This window comes from Melitaea cinxia, chromosome 21, assembly GCF_905220565.1.
Source record: "Melitaea cinxia chromosome 21, ilMelCinx1.1, whole genome shotgun sequence".
NCBI classification, from domain to species: domain Eukaryota; kingdom Metazoa; phylum Arthropoda; class Insecta; order Lepidoptera; family Nymphalidae; genus Melitaea; species Melitaea cinxia.
In genome coordinates, this window is record NC_059414.1 from 9,897,154 (window position 1) to 9,922,075 (window position 24,922).

Genomic DNA, 24,922 nt, shown 5'->3' on the forward strand with positions numbered 1-24,922 from the left:
TGCAAAATGTGTTAAAAGAATTTTGAAAAAAAAAAGAGTAATAAGAGTAGAAATGCTATTTTTAAAATAAGTAGAGTTATTAAAGTGAACAATATATAAAAGAGATTTATTAGCATACACAAATATACAGGCGAGTGTGAGACTCATTTTTTGAAGTCGGTTAATATAAAATATTTGGTTTATCTAGATCAGGGTATCTTAAATTTGTATTTGCATATTTTTTAAATGTTATTTTGTTATCTTTGGCTTAAACACAATTGTAAAGAAATTAAATTAATAATAGACGTGCATGGTGGGATAAAAATATGTAAAACTTGCATACTTATTGACGATGTGTTCGAAACTCAAACTACTATATTTTTTGATAATGTTAACTATTCTTAGAAACCTTTTTTAAAATAGAGTAATAATAGTTTTGTACAATTCATTTGGAGTTTGTCAAGTCAAAGTAGTTATATTGAAACTATTAGTAGTTTATTAAAATTAAAATTGTTTGTCATTTATTCACAAATAGAAATCGTAAAAGCTATAGATGTAAAATTCGTTACTGGTAATGAAATTAAATTGTAGTTATTATGTAATATTTTAATGTATTGTTTTTTAGTCGGCTACGTTTCGGGAGCTAGGAAATGTATATGACCTAACAGTTTTATTATCTTCATCATCATTGTAACAGGTAAAATATGTTTTGTTTAAACGCTAAAATGTGTTGTGGTCCGTATATTTGTTATTTGAATATTGTGCAGTTATTTTGTAGATGTGTAAGTCGGTTCCTAGGCATCATACGACTTTTATATAATTAGGAAAATTTTTAAATTTTTTTTAGGTAGCTTATTTTTTATTTTTATAAGATATAAATGTTGACTATATATTTTTTTATATGTAAAAAAATATTTATATATCATAGTTATATGCTATTTTTTTGTATTTTATCATTCATGCTTTCACATGCTATAATTTTCTCATTTACGAAAATATTTTTTTTTTTTTATTATATTTTAGTAAAATTTTCGTAATACACCTACTAACAAATAGTGTTTACACTACAAAAAATTGCGTTATTATGTCCTTTTTTATAATCTTTTGACATAAAACTTCTATACATTAATATATTTACATTTCTTAAAAGTCGTAGATTTAAACCCAGTTTATATATTCGAAAAACAATCTTTTTACGAACCGTTCGTTTTCGAACATATCGTGTTCGATATTGAACGATTCGTAAGCAAAATTACGTCGACATTGTCGGTTTATAATTAATTAACATTGTTATTAAAAATAGTAGCGAATGGAGCCAATATAGCAAAATCTGCGACTTCTCTTCATTTACAAACATTATTGTTATATTTCGTTCATTCTTCAATCACGTGCTTGCTGTTCACTAAAACCTCACGCACCATTCGACTCGCGAAATGTGCTGTTCTTCTCATCTGAATATTGATACTAAATATGTTACATCCATAATTAATTTTGTACAAATAAATAATTAACACTATACTTATTAATTAATGCGTAGCTAAATATTTAATTTCAAATTTTCTTAATATGGATTTAACATTTTCTTATTTCATTGCTTAAATCTTCTTACATTTCATAACAATACATTAAAATCATTTCGTAATAATTTTCATTTAGCCAAATTGCTTTAGCATTGAATAAATTAAGTACCTAATGTATAAGCTATTGTTTTAGAATTCTATGAATACAATATATTTATTTTTCAGTTCAAAAATTGTTTTTATAGATCTTTAACGATATATTTATAAATATCAGCACAAACGTAGTCTACATGCCGCTTTGCCGACCGTCGACTTTCTATTCTAGTAATTGTCGTACAAATACTGTACATAGTCCAATTTTCTATAATAGATTGTTAAATAGTATTTTTTCACTATTTAGGCTTCGAACCCGGTTTACAACATATGACGGTAGTAAGGCGGCAGGTTAGCGAGTGAGTAACGGTGCCCCCTTCCCCTCCCCGCCCCCTCCACGTACCTTCCCCTCCTCCCTCCCGGTGTTGTAGCGGGCGGCGGCTCAGCAGTTGGATCGTTGCAGAATGACGTGGACGCGCCGTCGCCGCCCGCCTCGGAGAGGCCCTCCGTGCCCTCGCTCGAGTCAGAGAGGCCCTCCGGGGCCTCGATCGGGCCCCCCGGCCCCCCCGCGGGCCTCCCCCGCGCCTGCGCGGACGCGCTGCCCCATGCGCCGCCCCTTGCGCTACAACCCCGCGCCTAAACCATCATCAACATCATCACTAGTGATGACATCACTGGTGATGCCACCGCCATCGCCGCCGCCGCGCACCGATCTCAACATGAACGAGTGCGACGAAGTGAAACACTGCTGACGCGTCCTCATTAAACTAGTTTACTGTATATAATAACTCAGCGGCTACCGAAGTCTATTGAATCAAAATGAAATAAGCTGTCAACTTTGGTATTTTCCCTTTTTTTTTGGAGAAATGTATTCGCCACTTGCAATGTTATATCGTCTCAAGTCACTGATCTACAAATTCTACAATCCCTATTGATACTCCGATCAAATATTTTATTAGACAGTCGTTAACGTTCTGGCTTACACCCGGTTCTTAGAAAACCGTTTAACGGCTCGTTAACAAAACGACTCGTATTGAATATAAGCTTTGGACCAGATTTTAAAGGATCATGTCAATGTTATCAACTACTGGTCGAAAAATTGTTTTACAAATATATTTTTTTATTCTTAGGTATTTTGTTATTCGGGCAAATATTCATTGTAATGAATCTATCATTATCGACTTTTCCGATGTAGCGCACTCGGTCTTTTGTCGAATAAAAATATGAGAAAAAAAAAAGAATTTCATAATTGTCTCTCAGCAAAAAAAACGTAAACCTTAATATTTTCTGGTTCTTATGTCTACTGTTAATATTATAATAAAATTTTGATTCTTAAATAAGTTTAGTTTTAAATTAAAAGAAAGTTAAATGGTAAGAATGTCAAATATGTAACAAAGTTGTATTTGGTTCTTTGACTAGATCACATGATGCGATCCTATTGTATGTAAGCAATGGCGGTTATATGGAAAAATGTAGGAGCCCTACGTCTCCAATATAAGGGCTTTAATAGATCTCTTTGAAATTTTGTGAGAATATACTCTTCTACGCCATTGATTACCCTATGCCCTTGTGTGATCCAGATTTAAGATAGTAAGGAGCTTATTTCTCTTTAGTATTACATAGTTTAATAAAATTATCTGTGGTAAAAATTAATAAGATTATATAGAACCACTGTTTTCATTCTGACTTTATTTTGAATCTTGTGACATTCCTTGAATTTTCATAATTACTAGATCGAAAAAAAAAAATTGTTTTATATAAGTTATAGAAGTGTAAGACTAAAAATATTTTAAAATGGTTCCGTCTTATACTTTACCAATAATCGTTTTACATCAAAATTAAATAAGATATATATTTTCATTGTATTTAACGAGGAATGTCAAGTTTATAAGACGTGTATTTATAAATTACAATGTGTTCATTGTATATCTAGTGTTGCTAGATTAGTGGATCGTGGCAAGCTTGTGATGTCATCGAATCGTGTTCAGAAATGTTTTATTAGAATCGATTTCAATTGTATGTGTATATATCATGATAAATAATCGATGACAAAATTTGATGTCAATATTCATTCCTTTTGCAGAAAAAAAGTAACTTATGACTGGCGACGTCCTTTTTAGTAGGATATATTATTGTGTGTGTTTGTTTATTTCTTATATTTTCAACATAATAAAATATTGAAAGCCGCCGATATGATGATATTTTTTAATTTTGAAAATACCTTGTTAAGTTATAGTTTTTGTAATATTTTTTCTTAGGTGTTAAGACACCGTTACAGTCTTTTTAAATTAAATACAAGTATTTATCTCTAAAAAACTTCTGAAAATTGTTCAATTTTTCGTTTATTTATTGTATTGACGTCTTCTAAATGAAATTATTCACGTAGTTCTCTTTACCAATTACAATTTTGTCAATTTACAACACAAAATGAACGTTAAAATTGTACGTTGATCTTATATTACCTTCTTCACATCTTCTACATCGATTTTAAGGTATTTTGTGACTTGTCCCATGTTTTGATTTTCAAAACATTGAATTATGTTTTTATTGCAATAATGAAATACTTATAAAAATTGTAACAACCAAAGAAGTCAGTCTATCAAATTAAGCAATTTCACAATGATTTTTCATCTACTCAAGCTGAACAAGTTAAATAAATATATACGTATTTAATTAGTGTGTGTTTTTTCCTATAATGTAAGTTAAAATTTAATAAGTAGTTTTAAATTACTAGTTATTACCTATGACAAAAAGTTGGAGATGCCGGGGATCGAACCCGGGGCCTTTCACATGCAAAGCGAACGCTCTACCACTGAGCTACATCCCCGATGTTTTATTAATCGAATTTTCAGTTTTATAGATTTCCGGCTATATTTTTATTTCATTTTTTTTTTCAATACTTAAATATATGAAATAAACCAAAGAATCACAAATAGATTAATTAATAAGAAAAGGCAACTGATTAAATAACAGATGTAAAAAGAAAAAAAGGAACAAAAAAAAAACAGGTCTTATATATGGACAAAATGAGACCTCTTTCAATTTCCAATTAAATAAATAAAATTAATTTTAATTATGTATCATGACGCGTTAGCGCAACGGCTGTTGCTGATCCCGCATATGACAAACATTTGTATTGGCCATACAGATGTTTGCCGTGGTCTGGGTGTTTGTACAGTCGTTGTGGGTCTTCCCACCGTGCCTTAGAGAGCACGTTAAGCCGTCAGTCCACGTTATATCAGGATTTTAAAAGTCATGAAAAGAATAACGTCTAAATTCAATTTAAAACTAAATTGTCCTTGAGCCAATTAGAAAGGGGTTTTATTTATTTAGGTATGAGATTAGATCTTAACGTCATACAAGTAGGTAATTAGGTTGTTCGTATCCATAACTAATTTATAATACCTATTTGATTACTTCCTCGTAATCATTTGATAGTAGAATAATGGAAAAGTTCGATTCAGCTGTCGACTTTTATCACACTATTGTGGTAATAATTGTGTTTGGGTGCAAACGAAAAAATAAAACCAGCTTCAATTACATCGACAAGTAAAACAACATAGGTACAGGTAAAATAATCAAGTAAATACGCGTTATAAAAAGATTACTCAAAAAGTAGTCATCGGATCTCGATCAAATGTGAATGGGACTAAAAGACAAGCACCACAAAAGGTTAAAACAAGAATCATCAAACTCGGTGCCCACTGTAAAAAGTTATACGGTATAATACAATCTGACGACGAAAAAATAGTTAAGTAAATAAGTATTATTAGATATAACTCGAAAAGTACTTGTCAAATCTCAATTAAATTTAAATGGGTCTATATGACACGCACTACCTTTCGTATGTTCAATATGTAATGTTAAAATGTTTATGATTTCTTATTAATATTTGTTTTGGTCAAAGAATGCATTTCACATAAATATATATTTGCGTGTATATATGTATTTACACAAATGATTAGTGTCCTTTTCTTTTTTTATATGAGAAACATTAAAAAGAGATAATTCAAGACTTTACTGTTTAAAACATGATAGTCAATTAGATTTTATTATGTTCATATCAAAATGCATAAAATTATTCAAAATAGTTTATTTACTAACAAATTAAAAAAAAAAAGAAAAGAAAAATATCCGGAGCTACCTGTTATCTATTGATTAACATCAGTGGACGTTAATGATTTAAAAAGAATTGTGCTGAGTGGATATGGCATTAAAGAATATAGCCACCCCCTCTCTTCCTGTAGGTGTCGTAAGAGGCGACTAAGGGATAACAAAGTTCTACTATCACCTTGGAACTTATAAAGCTGACCGATGGCGGGATAATCATCCAACTGCTGGCTTTGAAATACATAGGTCGAAGACGGGCAGCAGCGTCTTCGGTGTGACAAAGCCAGCCCTGCGGTCACCAACCCGCCTGCCCAGCATGGTGACTGTGGGCAACATACCTGAGTTCAACTTGTGGAGGCCTATGTCCAGCAGTGGACTGCGATAGGCTGAAATGATGATGATGATGATGATGATTTTATTATTTAACACATTTTCATTGTTTGTGTGTTTGTCATTTAGGTAACATTAGGGCACATTGAGAAATAATAAAATCCTTCAATTAAAGTCTCACTTTAATAAATAATAATTAATATACATGGCATGTTTTTATATTAACACAAAATAAATAGCATATACTACAACATTAAATATACTTTAATTTTTTTTTATCAAAACAGTTTTAAAACATGTTTAATTAATTAAACTTTAATGCCTAAGTTCGCAATGATCTTACATGACTAGATATATAACTTATTTATAATATTCTAGATCAGGGGTGAGCAACCTTTTTTACTAGAGGGCCGCAAAATTTTGAAAAATTAATATTCGGGCCGAAAGCACAGAATGATGGAAAACAATAAGACCTGATGGTACAAGTATTGAATTTTGGTGTGCCTATTATAATAAAATTGACAGTTTTAAAAATTTGAAAACCTTTGGTGGGCCGCACAAAATCTCTATTTGGGCCACATGCAGCCTGCAGGCCACGGGTTGCTCACCTCTGTTCTAGATGATTTCTGTTTAAATGCATCTAATTATAAAGTAATAGCTTTTACCATTGGCTTAGCTTGCATTGAATTTTTTTTAAATTAAAAGTATCAAAGTAAGTTCTTTCTAATACCTCCAAGAATTGGTGTACAAAGTTTCATGATGATTGGTTAAGTAGTTTTCGCTTGAAAGTGTAACAAACCAGCTTCCATTCAGATTTTGCAGGATCATCACAAGGATCGGCACCTTCGTGATAAACAACAAATAGTTTACTGTAGTCTGCTTCCCCCATCAATTGACATGCAAGATCCCGTTATACTCTTCGATTGATCACTCGCTAGGAAAGCAATAAGAGCTGCCACTTCACATACTTCTACTATTCTCTTCAAAGGTGTCCTTCCAACAATATTTTTAACCAATAACTCGACTTGATCCTCTGTAAGCCCTACATCCTTTAAAATATTAGTCTTCACAAATCCAGGATTTACTGAGTTCACACGAACTCCATCAGGTGCCAATTCTAAAGCAATACATCTGGTGAAGTGGTCAAGAGCCGCCTTCGAAATATTATAAGGCAAACAATTGGTGTTAGCCTTAGAACCCAAAACGCTGGACACATTAACAATGCATCCCTTACTTTGGATCAGATGAGGTACACACAAATTCGTTAAATGATAAACTGCACGCATATTTGTCGACATCGCTTTGTCGTAAGCTTCTACATTGGCATCTTTTATTCCTCCCATAGCCATTACGCCGGCGTTGTTAACTAAAACATCAATTTTTCCATGTTCATCAATAGTTTGTTTCACCAGGTTTTCGACATCATTGTCTTCTGTTAAATCCGCTACAACAGTCAAAGGTTTCATACCTTTAGTTTTCTCGCAATATAAAGCTATCTTTTTTAAATTGTTTTCTTTTCTTCCAGTTAAAACTAATTTCGCGGATAATTTTGAAAAGTGTATTGCTGTAGCCGCTCCAATTCCGGAACTTGCGCCAGTAATTAATACAACTTTATCGTTGAAGTCCATTTTGTTTTTAAGAATTGGGAAACGACGTACGTACTACGTAGTGTAACTGGTGTTATACGAAAATATATTTTTAGAATACCCAGTACAAAACAATTAAACAAATAAACAATGATTGATTATTGATGGCGTTTATGTGTAATGTTGCCTGGCTGTAAACTATTTTCTACTAAAAAATAACAAATAAAAACAATTTTAACAAACAACAAAGGAATAACTTTCATTAGTTTATTTTTGACTTTCCGTTTCCATTGCCAAAAGATAGCACACGATTTCGCAAATGACACGTAGAATAAGAAAGATAAATTTTAAAAGAAAATTTTACATAGCTTACAATATAACCTTCCTGTCGAACATACACGGTTGCAAGTCGATTATGATTTTGTATAGATAACGTTTCACTATTATAAATTTTAATATTTTTTGAATTAAGCTGTTTTTTTACTGTACATTGTCATTGGGCAGCAGTGGCGTAATTTAAGATTGAGCGCCTCTGGCCAATAAAGCTTGCCGCCCCCAATTTTTTAGGCCGCCCCCGATTTTTTTAGGCCGCCCCCGATTTTTTTAGGCCGCCCCCGATTTTTTTAGGCCACCCACGATTTTTTAGGCCGCCCCTTCCACCAATTCATGATTTTGTTCATTAATTTTTTTACATCCTTATTGCGTAGGTAAACTCAGTTTGCGTCGCCCCTTGTGCTCGGCTTGTGCCACCCCTCATAGAATACCAGCTCGGGCCATGGCTCTTTTGGCCTTAGGGTAAATACACCTATGTGGGGTTGTACAGCGGCAAAATGCGCAAGTACAGAGATCAAGCGTTTCAAGCTGGAAATCTTCGACAGCCGGCGGTTGAAACTTCCGTCCAAAAAAAAAACTACGAGAAAACGGTCGGATATCATATGAGTCTTCAGTGCGACAAAGCTAGCCCTCCTGTCGCCAACCCGCCTGCCCAGATCGATGACTATGGGCAAAACACGCGCCATAATGTGGGGCGCGAACTTGTTGAGGCCTATGCCCAGCATTGGACTGCGATAGGCTGAAGTGATGATGTGATCATATCATTACTACATAGACTTATAATATGGTAGATTTTTAAAAAACTTACAACACTAAATATTCATGTATGGGTATTAATAGCACCGTAGCACGTGATAAAAAAAACGTAGTAGGGTATGGCCACAGAGTACTATGGTATAAACAGGAAGGTATGGCTTTACTAAAAGCGTGTCATTTTTGCGGATCTGGCTCTGCCGAAGCGGCAAGTGACATTTGTAGTAGTTCCGTGGTACATATAAAAATGTGTGTAAAATTATGTATGATTACATTCCATGGTGGGTTCTGCTCTGCTGAAAATTCCAAATAAAAAGCGATGATGATGATGTGGGAAGTTATTGTAAACTATTCTGGAATCCAGATAGATCTATCTGGATCCAGATAGCCCAGATAAAAACAGATAAAAATTGTATGAAAATTGTATGAACATTTTGGAATCCCTGTTTCAAACATAATAGTTATAATATGTCATAATCTGTGGAGAGTTGTGAAGTTAGCAAAACATTTTTTGCATCTATCGGTTCATTAAGAAGGTTGCGTAATTTTTTTCCTACTCCTACTAAAGTTGCCCTTGCCCAATCTCTTCTTCATCTTATCCTTGATTACGCTGACACTTGCTATCTAGACTTAAAGGAGGATCAACTAAATAAACTTGAGTGCGAGTGCTTGTGTCCGTGCGAAACTCAAGATACGTCTGCGCAGGAATACTCATGTGCTATCTCTCCTTTAATCTATATTATTTAATCCCATCCTTCCGTAAACATTTTTGAATATCATATCAAAAATTGACCGCTCCAGCGGGATTCGAACCCGCGTCTTCGACATACCGTGTCGACGCTCTAGCCAATTAAGCTATGGAACGATATACTCGCTAGAGCGAAACTTTTGATATGATGATTTTTACTTTCGGTTTAAGCGAACCGTGGCGCCGTCTATAGTGAGTTCTTTACAGAGACTCGTAACTATTCAAAGTTTCATATTACAATGAAAATCTTTGACAGGAGACGACACCATGCTATTTTTAATATGTACGATTTTTATTTTTGTGTTACCCACAATTAGGAATTCTAAACATTTTTGAATATCATATCAAAAATTGACCGCTCCAGCGGGATTCGAACCCGCGTCTTCGACATACCGTGTCGACGCTCTAGCCAATTAAGCTATGGAACGATATACTCGCTAGAGCGAAACTTTTGATATGATGATTTTTACTTTCGGTTTAAGCGAACCGTGGCGCCGTCTATAGTGAGTTCTTTACAGAGACTCGTAACTATTCAAAGTTTCATATTACAATGAAAATCTTTGACAGGAGACGACACCATGCTATTTTTAATATGTACGATTTTTATTTTTGTGTTACCCACAATTAGGAATTCTAAACATTTTTGAATATCATATCAAAAATTGACCGCTCCAGCGGGATTCGAACCCGCGTCTTCGACATACCGTGTCGACGCTCTAGCCAATTAAGCTATGGAACGATATACTCGCTAGAGCGAAACTTTTGATATGATGATTTTTACTTTCGGTTTAAGCGAATCCTTCCGTTTTATTTGAAAGAACGCTTTGAATTTTTGTGACTCACACAATAGATCACTGTGTTCTAGTGAAAATCTTAGTTTGAAAATCGGTAAACATTCTACTGCCTTCTACAGCAAGTCTGTCTGCATTGAGGCTGCACGGTTATGGAAAACTTTACCATTACACATTAGACGTGCAACATCACTTGAATCTTTCAAAAAGATGGTTATGAAACACTTACTGTCGTCCACTTCGTCATTAGTCACTGCTATTTGTGTAATATATTTATATACACTTATTTGTTATTCTACTGTTTCTTAATAATATATAATTATGTATAATATTATATGTATATATATGTGTATGTATGTTTGTATGTGTATATGTTTATATGTATTTATGTGTGTAGTTTATTTATATATTTTTATGTAATACGTTCTGTAATTTTTAGTATAGTTAATATTGTTTGTAGTATGTGTATATATGTATGCATGTATGTGTGTATATTTAAGTTTCTTTGTTCTTGTTTTCTTTTATTTCAAGTCTGTACACCCTTTCCGCCTTTTTTCACATTATCTCCTCCAAGCTGGTTGTCTGGAAGAGATCGCTGTTTAGCGATAAGACCGCCTGTTGTACATTTCTTTTCGTGAATAGTTTAATAAATTGTAAACTTCTTTTTATGTGTACAATAAAGAGTAAATTATTATTATTATTATTATAAACTATGGTAATCGCTTATTGTCAGGTGATCCGTACGCTTGTTTGCCGACCTAGTTATATTCCGATATTCCCACGGGTTCGGAATCACGTTGGTCTACACACATATATATATTACACATTATATACACATTGATTAGCTCTATATAAGATTATTTTTATACAAGTGATATACATCCACGGGCTTTCCATGTCCAACCCATGTCCTTTTTTATTCTAAAACATTCATTTTTTATTTTTTTATTTTTTTATTTCAAGGTAGGCTATATAAGATTTTAGATTAACATGGTTACTTCTATTACGAAAATTATCCGAAAACGGGATATTTGGGATATAAATCAGGACATTGACTGCGAATGTCTTGATCACGAGACTCGTGCGCGAAAATAATAAACATGGTAAATGACCCTGGTTTCTGCTCTGAGGGTTGGGGGTTCAATTCCCACCCCAAGTCTGGGCGTAATATACATATTTATTTATATAATTATATATGTATTATTTATAAGTATGTTTGTCGAAAAAAAGAAAAAGAAAATACGTACCTATATTAGTCGGCTGTTACCTGTAACAAGCATTAAGTTGCTTACTTTAGGAACAGACGACCGTGTGTGTATTATGTAGATATTTATTTATTTATTATTTATTAAAACAAACGTTTTTGTTTACGTCTTTTATTTATTGCTGTATAAGCCTAAGGTCATCTAGGCGCGATAATTTTCTTTGGTTGTCTGATAGTATTGATTTCACACATTTTAAGGAGAACTAACTTACGCTTTCTCCTTATAACTTTCCTCTCACACTAACATATTTTGCCTAAAACTTTTTAAATTTTTAATATAAAAATCTAATTGTTTATGTTTAGTGATACACTGGGGCAGAAATGAATTTGCGGGACCCTGGGCTTCACGACGGCCTATAATAATTTATTATTCAAGTTCCTAATTGTCATTTCGTCAAGAAATTGTTTTCTATAGAGATGAAAAAAATAATAATAATAAATGGTTACACTTCTCGTCACATTTTAATACTATATACTTTTTAACACCTTATATCGAATGTGGCAATTTACAAATTAGATATACAAAATCACACAAATGTTATAAATATGTTATAATATATTTCTTGTGTGCGTGTGTATGTCACTGAACTCCTCCTAGACGGCTGGATAAAAAAATTTGTGCGAGCTCTAGGGGATTCGAGGATGGTTTAGATTCACAATTTGGTCCACTGGAAAATGTTTATTTAACTAATTTGTCATTTATAAGTAGTTGTTACTTTTGGAATGTTTTACATTGGATCCGGTAGACTGCGCTACCATCGCAGCATCAAATATTAAATATTATTCTATTTTAATTTCAGTTTGTCCACACAGTTGGAGCTGCGATCAAATTGAGAAAAATATTTGAAATTTTGTGTTATGGCAAAACAACGTTTGCGGGGTCAGCTAGTATGTTATAAAGTACAAATTCTATTCTAATTAATTTCCTCAACTCCCTCTGACTCCAACACTGAATATAGACCACTTTCGAATTTTTAGATTTTGAATTTTATTCCTTAACGTTTGTTAAGGAATAAAATTAACGACGGTAAAGGTAACGACTTTAAGAAGAACCCGTGATATGAAAAAATGTGAAGAATATGTAAGGCTGTAACGGAGGTAGGGTATAGCGGGTTTTTAAAACTTTTTTACTTTAAATTTCTTTTTAACTTTTTAGTAATCGCAGGACACATTTTTCAATCTGGTATTCTCAACAACTTTCATTTGTACTCTGGTACTCTGAATCTGAGTGAATTGAAATTAGCTAGTCCGCTATCTTATTAGCACTAAATGTTAAACAAGTTGATATGGAGTCAGAACTCAATAGTATAAACTAAATTTTGTTAATTAACCGTTTTTTCTTGGAATCACCATTGATTCTAAGTTACAGTGGTCGAATGACGGATACTGAGTTCTGCAGCTTATTCTATTAAAAGAATATGATTATTAACGTAAATCAATACAGCTAGATTAGTGTATATTCTATTGCATTAATGCTATCTTCATTCTGTAGATGAGGGCTATCTGATGGCAAGCGGATATCGTACTTTATGAACCCTCAACACCAGGAGCATTGCGAGCGCGTTGCCAACCTATCCCCGCCCCTCCCCCGGAACTCTCCCCCGGAACCTTACTCACCACAGGAACACAACAGTTCTTGAGAGTAGTGTTATTTAGACGTGATACACTGTAAATTGAGTTGCTTCCACAGGCGGGCCGGTCAAAATTTTGAGCCTGCTGTGCTCTGCTTCAATGAGTATCTAGTACATCGGTAGGTAAGTACTTGGAAAGATACTAGTAAAGTAATATTGTAAAACATCACAGTTTTCTGATTATGAAATCTTTAGTTTATGCCACATATATCATGTTGTCATCTTACTATTAGAATTAAATTTAGGATTACAAAAAGAAAAAAAAAAGATCTATTTACAAACTGCAGCAACGACTAGAACGATTTGTATTCGACATATTATTTAAGTTTCGAATCAGCGAATTATATAACTTAAAAAATGGATAAAAATTTATTTTAAATATTATTGATAAACTTTTTCAGACAATTAAGAAAAAAAAAATAGATAAGAAAAGTATCAGTAGGTAATGAATTAGCTAACAATAAAAATTAATGCTGCTTTTAATACTTTTTATATAGAATGTTCGTATCATAACTGCATTCATTCAAATGAGGGGTTCTGTACCTAGTTGTTGAATAAAAAATTGCTAGCCTTTTTTTTAAATTTTACTTTGTCTTAATATACGATCTACTTTGGCGACGTACTTCTGCTTAACCGTCCTAAATAATTTTTCTTATCCCTAAAAAACGTTGATAAAGTGAAATATTAATATTAAGTGCCGCAAAAAATGTATTGCATTGTAAATTATAGCCGCGAATGAAAGTGCTGCGGAACTAGTCTATCAAAGTAGCGCGTCTATTTGAGCAGTTAAATTTAGAAATGGACAAAAATCTTTTTTTAAACGCGGAACGTCATCTATTACATCAACAGAATCCCCCATTTGAAGGAGTCGAACATAAGGAGTTCGACTCCTAACTACGTATGTATATGTACTCAGTAATTACTAAACAGTAGTATTAGACTTCTTAAGAAATTTATATAGCATATACCTACCTTTTTATATTACCTTACGATAAATTCCTATTAAATAGGCGTTGGACAACTATATCAGAGCACAATATATTCGAGTTTGTACTGACGTCCACGAAATGACCTTCGACTCAACGAGAACGAATGTTGATTTATAACTAGAGTATGTAAATTATAACATAATCGTGACGAACAATAAGCTCATAAATTTGAAAAACACATTTGTATTCTTGTATACTGCAAATATTTGCGCATTTTATATACCTATATTTTTAATTAGTATATTAACATATTGTATAACATAAAAACTATAGTATCAGAATTTACAGAAAAACTAAATGTCAATTAGTCCAAAGGTGAAAATGAATAGGTAATTAATTGTTTGCTCACAAACGAAACAAAAAAAAACAAACTTCAAATTACATCGACAAGTAATACTTATAATATTATTTGTCAAATAAATGATAATATTTTTCTTAATTGTGAATACGCATTATTAGATATTACTCAAAAAAGTATTCGTCAGATTTCGATCAAATTTAAATGGGATCACACGACAAACACCAGCTTTAAATATAATCACCCGCAGTAATAAATTATGAGATAATAGAAACAAAATAAAGTTGAATTGATAACCTCCTCTTTTTTTGAGGTCGTTTAACAAAATCAACATCTTACTACTCACATGTCACATCACGTAAAACTCTCTTTCTATTACGAAGTTTAATTTGAAATTAATTATTGTACGAGTATTTTTGTTTATTAATTATCAATTTGACTTTTAAACATACGTGGTTACTGCACTATTTATAAGATATTATTTTAACACTATAATGTGCAATGTGTGTCTAACACTATAAATGTGCTGAAAAAACGAAAATATATAATTTCTAATGATATTCAAACCTCAAGCACATTAATAATTACAAAATTTTGAAGCTTATCTTAAAAATATTAGATTTAATTTCGTTATATTCATATGATAGGTAATATGTATAACATATATAAGATATATAATATAAAGAAGAATATTTTTGAAAAAATAATTTTATGAAACTTATCATCAATTATTATACTTACTGTTTTGACAATTAAGCATCCGTCACAATTATAATAACATGTTATTCATATTTTACTTACGATTCTCTTAAACATAGGTTGTAAATCATTTGATATCCGTTTTTGGGGCAAGACATTCATCTCAGATCACATTTACATATAAAACATTCCAATATATCAATTCGGCCACGAATGCAATTTGTGAATGGGTCCCATAAATAACTATTTCCCGTTTGACACATGGCGACCCTTCGCTTAAGCGGGCAACACCGCTCTATGTTTTCCCGCGTTTATTTGACAGATGCGTTCCGAATTTCAAAACCGGAAGGATTTTTCAAACGGCCCAGCCGCGCAAATCAACTGTGAAATTCAATTGAGCGGCTATAAATTTCTTCGATTTGAAAAATGTCCGTTTTATCTTTTCTTTCTGTTGTGATCGAAATATTTCTTGTTGCTAGAATTTATTTACGTTATTTTTCAAATAATTTGATGTTTTTACATTATGTAAAAATATATATTGGTTGACAAAGATTTATGTTATGATTTATTTCATCTTTCGTCTTGTACAATTTCCCGGCCTATGAAACTATTGCCCGGTTCTATGAGTTTTTAAAAGATGTCCTTTGATCTATGAGGTCGTTTATTAATTGCGTGAGACTCTAAAGGGAGAGAGGGCTTAGGAAAAAATCACAAAACATCACAAGAAGTAGGGGTGGTTGCTGTAATGAGATATCACGTGTATTTAATTTTCTGCAACCTAAAAGTCTGTCTGGACATAATTATCTCGATTTATCGTTTTTAAGCAACTTCAAAAAAGGAGGAGGTTCTTAATTTAACTGTTATTTTTAAGTGTTACCTCATAACTTATTACTGGCTGTACCAATTTTGATTCCTATTTAATCGTAGGCTGGTGCTTGTTATGTGGTCCTCTTTAAATGTCGTAGAGATCTAACGATTATATTTTCGAGTTACTTTATGAATGCGTAGTTAAGTGATTGTTTTACCGGCTATCTACGCTATATTACTTGTCGATGTAATTTAAATTGTTTTTTTTTTGTTTGCGAACAACAACAAAACATAAAACAGCAAAAAAAAACATAATTATATTATTGCTACATAAATAGCTAAAGTCGCGGTAAACGTCACTCTCTGCCTTATTTATTCAGATGATTTCCACATCCCAATTTTTTTCATACTTTGCTTCTTAAGGAGTAAGCTCCAAAAATAAATACACTAACATCTGTACATTTATAATAAAAAAAACGTGCATTACATTTCAACGTTCATTTACCCACCATTTCTGATCGAGGAGTTGTATAAAAGATTCAGTAAGCGCGCGAAGTACGGCACCATTACAGCGATGGATGGCGCCTCAGCTGATGTATCGCTTCATCCTCCGATTGCACGGAATGGGTCGTAACTGTCAATTTATATGTTTACTAGCTCCACCTTGTACGATTTACAGTAACTTATCGGCTTTTCTAGATGTACAAAGCGAATTAAGGTGAATGTCTAAGATCTAGTGGCCTTAATGTGCACTGCGGTACGAAATTGCGGCGTGAATTTTAATTTGTTACCAGAACATATCTCGTTAGTTCATTACTTTTATATTCTGTGGCAGAATTTATACGAGCAATCGTAAAAAATAGCGTAAACACACAACGTAGTAGTATAATTACAGTTGTTTACAATATATTAATGATAACTTTAATTTTTCTATAATTATTTCTGACAGTCTTCTTGGAATTTGAGAACAAAAAATTACACATTCAACAGATAATATTAAAATGATAAAATTTGGAGATGCCGGGGATCGAACCCGGGGCCTTTCACATGCAAAGCGAACGCTCTACCACTGAGCTACATCCCTCACACTGTGCATGTAGTAAAAGGCGGTTCAGCCCATTGGTTTAAAGTGAAAGCTGTAAGTTAAGTATTCTAGCAACGATTGCGCATGATCGGAGTTTCAAACAACTTGTAAACATGAATTTAATAAGGTCAAGGATATAGGTAAGTATTACATAACTATGCAGCTGTATTACAAGCAAACAATTCGCAGACAGTAAAACTTGTCAACTAGTCGACAATAGCACGGATTGATTAAAATATGAGAATTTTAGTTTTATTAATAGATTAATGTTACAGTTTGTATCGATGAAGAAGTTAAGAATGAAGGTGCTTTATTATTCGATAAAGATTTAAGTCAAGTCAGATTTTCTTTTCTTGTATTTTTGATTTCCGGTTCAAACCACTGTGTTGATTATAAATTGATCCACGAATCTAATAGATACATGTAAGTAAAAAATAATTAAAAATAGATAGGGATTCTCGGAAATCTTATTAGACAACATTCTTATCAATATTAATTGAATTTACCCTACCAAAATTATGCTACACAAGCTGTTTTTGAAGACACGTGTGTGGAAGTATGCATTAAAATAGTATGGGACTACAAAACTCAAATCTTAGTAGATATACATTTAATTGAAGAGAAATAAAAGTAATTTATATCGCTACATGAAAAAAATAATTACCTGACGTTTCACCAAATTCATTTCAATTAAAAGTTTAAGGTCTTGTTCCTTTAAAAAAGCAACCGAAAATTGTTTTAAATCTTAATCCAAATACTTAATAATAATAAAAAACGCGGTATGGAAGAATAAACAGTTGTATAAATTTCTTAATAAATACTTAATTAATCAAACCAGTGTGTGGCACCTATGTCTGTGTCAAATTTTGATTTTGCTTGTTTTTTTTTTATTTCGTAACAAAGTATCTCTTCAAAGTAAATTACATTCCAAATAAAATACATTCGTTGGCTTTTATGAATTGTAAATTTAAGTGCAGTCGTAATTAAAAGTGAGTGCCCAAATTTTTCTCAATTTCCCCGCGATCCAATAAAGAAATGCAAATGAGGTGCGGCCAAGAATTATTGCCTTAGGAAAAGTGGAGGGAAATCTTTAGTTCAATGCTGTGTCGATAAAACATATTATCTGAACTTAACTTATCCTTATTAAGAATTGAAGGAACACAATTACAATATTTTTTATTGTATTTTCCGTTTACGAATATGATAATTCTGAAGTATGTATGATGTTTGTTATAGTACGAGTATAGTGATGTGATGTTTGGTTTGTTCTCGTTATGAGAAGATATCCCCATTTTTTCGGATTTGGTATCCAGACTGTGAGTCTTAATCATCTCGTCTTCGTCCGTTTGTTAGTCTCAGAGCTGTGTCTCTGAAATATAAAAAGGTAAAAAAAATAAAAGCGGGTACCCATATAATTTTCCTGTCTATAAAAAAAAAACCTTTAACCAGATAGGATTTGAATACAAGTCGATGTTTTACAATTATCATATTGAATGATATTATTTGATAATTATATAGAATGTTGCACATGTATATCCTACTAATATTATAAACGCGAAAGTTTGTATGTATGGATGTATAGATGTATGGGTGTTTGTTCCTCTTTCACATAAAAACTACCGAATTGATTTTAATGAAAGCTTACAATAATATAGCTTATACATTAGAATAACATATACGCTATAATTTTTAAAGATAGTGTGTGAATTGTCCAAAATATAACGCCAATTGGCAAGTAAGTCGGAAAATAAATTTACCATCTGCGAACTATTCTGGCATGCGCTGGAAAAACTGTAGAGTTGATACGTATATAATGTATAAGAGAAATGTTTATCTTAATTAGTCCTACAAAAAAGTCTGCGACAGCATAGATCTATCTTTTATGAATAAGTTATTATCGACAAAACAGTGAACTATATTTAACAGATAAATTACATTAAATTAAAAAAAAAATCCTTAAGTATATTATATATACATAATATAATAACTAAAAAATATTATTGAAAGGAGTCCCTTTAGGCAAGGTTCCGAAGATACTGGCAGCGTTCCCCCTTTGAATAGCTAGACTAATTCTTTGTCCGAAGTAGCTGCCAGCTCTTCGGTCTCCTGTGACGTCGACTAACCTTTTTGCTATTTCCTTAAATAGTGTTATAGCACAAGGACCCCACGGACCAAGGGTCTCGACACCGAATGGGACAAAATCATATTCGGAGCCTAGACCCCTGTATTTGTCTGCTTTTGTTTTTTCAGCCGCTTCACAAGCCGCACCAGCTCTTTTGTTTGTTCCATGTAGATGGGAAGGGGCTAGCGTGTCTGAACAGGTTGCATCCCATACCAACACCCGGCCCATCTTCCATGGAATCAAACTCATACCGTCCGGTCTCTTGCCATCGTCTCTTGCAATACCAGTCGGCTCAAGTAGACTTGGCACGTTGACGGTGGCAAGGGACCGGCGTATGATATCGTTAAGTGCGGCATGTCTCGAGAAGCGGCCTGCACTTTTTAGGCATGACAGACCGTGATGTCCTAGCTTATCGACATCACTGCCACAGGGACATTTATGAGGAGCGCAGACCGGAACCCCAAGCCGTAGACAGGTTGCGATTCGGAGCGTGTCAGGCTCAAGAAATGTTCCTGTATTTGTTGAAGGGTACGCGTGAAGCCAGTAGCCGGCCTCGTGCGTACCCACGGCCAAAAGTCTAGCACGCGCCGAGCCTGTACTACAGCTTAAAAGATTGTCATAAGTCAATTTGCAGTTTATGTCGTCCCAGCTCCTCTGTGAATTTGGAGAGACTGGAAAATTTTGACCTGGGCATGCAATTAAGAAAGCGTTTCTAGCTTCTTCCAAACCAGCAATCTCAAAGTTTGAAGGGGATGCCCTTAAAATTTTACTTATGAGATTTGTTGAACTATGGACAGAAGATAGGAAGGCTGGTAAAGCGACACTGGAAATTTTGCGAATCCCTAAACCACCATAACGGATAGGTAGGGATGCTTGGGTCCAAGATTGCTCGTTCAGTTGCATATTAAAAATCGATTCCAAGCTAATTTTGATTAAGTCGTCTATTTGTGTTAAAAGATCTGGGTGATTCCAAAAGGAGTAGCAACGGAGCGTATACGTAAATTTAGGGACGAAAAGACAATATTTTAAGATGCAAAGTGCATAATGTGGACTAATTTCAAGGAGACTGTCAACTGAATTTTGAAATTTAGTGATTGAATTATTAATATATTCAGAAATAGATTCATCAAAAATTGGAGAACCTAAAAGGTAAAGGGAATTACTGTTAATTATTTTAATATTTGGAGCCAAAATATTCAATTTTTGTTTTAAGTCATTTAAATTTATTTCGCAGTTATTTATAAAAAGTTCGCATTTGCTAAAATTAAGTTCCAAACCAATGGCTTTAAATTTATTTTTGATTAAAAAAAGGTCCGATAACACAGTATCCACATCACCTCCTAGGGTTCCGTCGTCCAAATACCAGACGTTGAATTTAGAATTTAGATTTTTAATTATCGGATTTATAGCTAAACTAAAAATTGCAGGCCCAAGGGGATCACCCTGTTGACAACCTACTTCCGAGTGAACAGTGAACAGTGAAACAGTGAACTATAAATACATAAAAAATTATAATATATTTCTTATGCATATTTAGTAGTAGCAAATTGAATTTTAGGTCGCTGAACCAATTTTGATGAATTTTGGTGTACAGATATTGAAAAGATAATAAGCTACTTGAAGTACTTACTAATTCTGCGCAGGCGAACTACTACCAGCTAGTTATTTATATAGGGCCAAATCGCACTTGGAGTTTTACAAGCAAGTAAGTTGGTATTTTGTTTAGAAAATAGTCGTGATCAGGATAAACATTTTTTAAATTTTTTAAAATTGACCGTTAAAGTAACTTTATTGTACACAAAAAAATCTCAATGTAGCTTTGCGAGTTACCATAAAGTCTAATTGTAGAACAGTAAAAGCATTTTTTATTTCGATGTTGATAGCTTACTTTTTGTTTGAAGTACCGATAAAGTTACATCACTAGACTCATCTACCGTCCTCGCGTTGATTGTAAAAAAGTTTTTATAGCTGATTCCCGTAGGGCTCTGCTCGGCACTGCCCGCCATTTTACCGCGCTTGTCAATCTGCTGTAAATGAACTTCGGAACGACTTCGACATTTGTTTTATTGTCAATTGCTCGTTTATGCTTTGCGGTTTTGTTTTATTTCGTATTGTTCTTCTTTATCTCAATTTTTTTTAAGACTTACTACGGCTCGTACGGAAGTACGAGTGGAAACTCGCAAGAAAAACAATTTTGCAGTCAAGTTACTCCTGTGAACTGAAATAACCTGTCAAATGCTAGTTATGAACTTTGAAGTCTTCAAATTATATTTGGAGACTATTTTAAACTATATATTATATTTTATTTTTTCATATAGTTACTGTTAGGAACAGACAAAATATTTTCTTTTTTAATAATGTAATTATTTATTTATGTAGAATGTAACCAATTCTGAAAACTGCAATTTTGTCCATATATGTTTGCCGAAAAAACTAATTGCTATATACTTCTTTCTAGATAATTTGTAGGACCAGAACCTCAACTAATCCTTGGTTGGTCGAAATTTACTTCCACGTTTTACAGAATCTTTATAATAAATTATTATTAAATTAGTTTTAAGACAAATGGTTTAAATGTTTGCTAAGTTACTTGCTCCATATGTTACATTACTATTACTGGAGAAATTACTCGTAATAAAAATGTATAAAAACTTGCATTATTTGTTGATAAATTGACAAGCTTGTTTGCGTAACTTGTCTGATTTATTGGCGGACTATTAGACTTAGGTAGTAATTGGTTTATCAGTTATTTAATTATTAGTAAAAGTTTTACCAGATAGGTTGTAGCATTAGTTTCTTGATTAATCACTAAACTGATCGCTTAACAGTTTAAAAGTTGCTTATTGTATTTTTTCTTTTGATTGAAAACTCAGATAGTCTTTAAATTAGCCACGACCATTGACGGATTAAATCGTAATGAATAAGAACGCCTATCAGAACGGCTTACTTCAAGTGCTCAATTTAAATAGATTATTCTATTAAGTTTAATTCTTCAATTAAATATAATTATGCATTTAAATTCAAAGCTTTAGGTAAACGATTTAATAATGTCTTACAGTGTAAAATGCAACAAATATTCATTCTTATAAATTTACTCATGCATGTGTATATTCCTATAAAATACGTTATGAGTAAAGAGTAATGTGTCTACATTTTCTTGAAAATTAGGTAATGAGAGATGACGAAGTTAATATTAATGTGAGATCTACCTATAAAAAAAACCATGTAAAAGTATTGTCGTATAAGGATAATTTGAAATATGAATTATGATATAAATATGTATCACCAAGCTCCTAAGAATTTATAAAGAGCCTATGAATTTGTGTTAAAAATGGAGATGCCGGGGATCGAACCCGGGGCCTTTCACATGCAAAGCGAACGCTCTACCACTGAGCTACATCCCCTGACATCTCTTGGTACTAAATACGACAACATAAAATTTCACAAAGATTTTTTTAACAAACCTTGTTGACAAATAAACGTTACGCATTACACTTAAAATACGGCTTGTGTAAACATACTAATGAAGAGATTCATGTGAAATATGACTGAATAAATTAATGTTTACTAAAACTGTTAAAACACTGTTAATTCAAGTATATGCCACATGATTTTATATATATTTATGATTCCACTTCAGTCTAATATAGTCAGTTTCTATAATTATTAGTATGAAATACTAATAATCATTCTAAGGTCCACTAAGTAAGTAATGCTGCTTTAGAAAAGTCAAACAGAGGCTTTTAATTTCCTTTTTAATTGGTGTTCCATCCATCCATTTTAATTAGTAGACCATCAGCATCACTTCAGCCTATCGCAATCCAAAAATGGCGTGAACTCAAGTGTGTTGCCCATAGTCACCATGCTAGTCTGGCGGGTTGATGACCAAATTAATTTAAATTATAAGTTTGAACATTATTAAGGTTCTGTTGTCAAAGACTATATTTCTATAATATCAAGAGTATATATTTGGCTGTGTGTCAAATACGTGGTAGTGTGTGTAATGTTTTTTTCATTGTTTTAATTTGTTTTTTATGCATAATTTTAACTACTAACTCAATATTGGCGGGATAACCATCCAACTGCTGGTTTTGAAATACACAGGCCGAAGACGGGCAGCAGCGTCTTCGGTGCGACAAAGCCAGCCCTGCGGTCACCAACCCGCCTGCTCAGCGTGGTGACTATGGGCAACACACATGAGTTCACGTTATTTTTGGCGTGAACTTGTGGAGGCCTGTGTCCAGCAGTGGACTGTAAAGGCTGTAATAATAATAATAATAATAATAACTCAATATTAACTATAAGTGTGCGAAACTTCATAGTCCTTTGTCCGCTCAATTTTCGTAATAAGGGTTACAAAGTTTTTGCTTTACGTAATAATATAATAAAATAAAACTTATTAGCATTTTTGTTTTCTTGTTTTAGTGAAAACTTCTGCCTTATACTATCCCGAAAAAAGAAAAATCTTTTGATGCCTATCATTGTTGTTCATCTAATTTTGCAGTATATGTTCTTTTGAAGATAAGGTATAACTGGCATTGGGAATCAACATGGCATTGGGCTTATCGCAGTATGCTTAAACATAGGCCTCACTGCGCCAAACATCTAGGTTTTTTTTTGTAATCCTCATCCAGCCTACGCCGTTAATGTTACGCAGATCGTCGATCCAGCGGGCCGGAGGACTTCCCCATACTGCGTTCATCAGCTCGCAGCCTCCACTCCGGGACACGTCTGTTCCAGCGGCCATTGGCACAGACTACAGACTAACAAACAATAAATCTTCGAAATTAAATTGGAGTCAGTTTTACTTTAATAAACTTAGTGGGTTGAAATAGAGACGAGTAAATTCATAACATTATAGCCATTATTTCTTTGATGTCCTTACATAAAAAAAATATTTATGCTTTAATAGTAACAAAGTTTTTAAAAAATCACATTTTAAGTCTTGATGATATAATTTTACTGAATATAGTGCTACAATAATTACATAATTTAAACTCCAGCATACATAATAATGTTACATATACGATTCATTGCAAAAAAAAAAAAAAATACACTAACTCAACATTTAGTATCTTTAAGAACACTTCATTTAACTGTTGTAAGGGAATAAGTATCTATTGAAGGGATCGAACAAAACGGTTTGAAATTCGCTTTCCAAATTGAATAAAATAAACCTGAACAAAATTCAAACAATATCGATCAACCTGACTCATTTCTATTTACTGAATAAACTTTCACTGAACAAGACGATATTCATTAAGAGTAAATTGAATAGCAATGTTTTATAATCAAATAGTGGGTAAAGCATTAAATCATAGAGTTGTCAGGGGGAGTGTGTTGAGGACCGCTTGATGACATTCTCCGTTGGTCGTAAAAATATTTCCACGCACGAAATGACGGATTTAACCCTATAAAATGAATAGAATATGATCTGTATTTTATATATGAATAGCGATTTTATTGACGATCATTATCTTATTTTTATATAATTATTTAAATTAACTTGAAGTAATAGACGATATCATAGATACAAACATAATTAATATTAAATATTCTTAATATTGTTAATAATTGTGTTTGCTCGCAAACGAAAAAAAAACCGACTTCAATTACATCGACAAGTAATACAACGTAGATCGACGAAAAAATAGTCAAGCAACTACGCGTTATCAAAGATTACTCAAAAAATAGTTATCAGATCTCGATAAAATTTATATGTGACCACATGATAACATCAGCTTTCGATTAAATTAAAAATTATCAAAATCGGTACACCCAGTAA

General features: G+C 32.9%; 1 protein-coding gene and 3 non-coding genes across 4 annotated transcripts; all 4 read right to left on the reverse strand.

Moving 5' to 3' along the window:
* Positions 1–4,347: 4,347 nt before the first annotated feature.
* Trnaa-ugc lies at positions 4,348–4,419 on the reverse strand. Its single transcript has one exon. It is a non-coding gene; the product is annotated as a tRNA-Ala (tRNA).
* A 1,967-nt stretch (positions 4,420–6,386) lies between these two features.
* LOC123664134 (3-oxoacyl-[acyl-carrier-protein] reductase FabG-like) lies at positions 6,387–7,812 on the reverse strand. Its single transcript, XM_045598738.1, has one exon. The coding sequence runs from the start codon at positions 7,658–7,660 to the stop codon at positions 6,899–6,901; it is 762 nt and encodes a 253-aa protein (XP_045454694.1). The 5' UTR covers positions 7,661–7,812; the 3' UTR covers positions 6,387–6,898.
* A 9,131-nt stretch (positions 7,813–16,943) lies between these two features.
* Positions 16,944–17,015, reverse strand: Trnaa-ugc. Its single transcript has one exon. It is a non-coding gene; the product is annotated as a tRNA-Ala (tRNA).
* A 5,454-nt stretch (positions 17,016–22,469) lies between these two features.
* Positions 22,470–22,541, reverse strand: Trnaa-ugc. The gene has a single exon. It is a non-coding gene; the product is annotated as a tRNA-Ala (tRNA).
* Positions 22,542–24,922: the final 2,381 nt, after the last annotated feature.

Bases quoted from the DNA above. Each gene is read 5' to 3' on its own strand.
- LOC123664134 (XM_045598738.1), bottom strand. From the start codon at position 7,660: ATGGACTTCAACGATAAAGTTGTATTAATTACTGGCGCAAGTTCCGGA.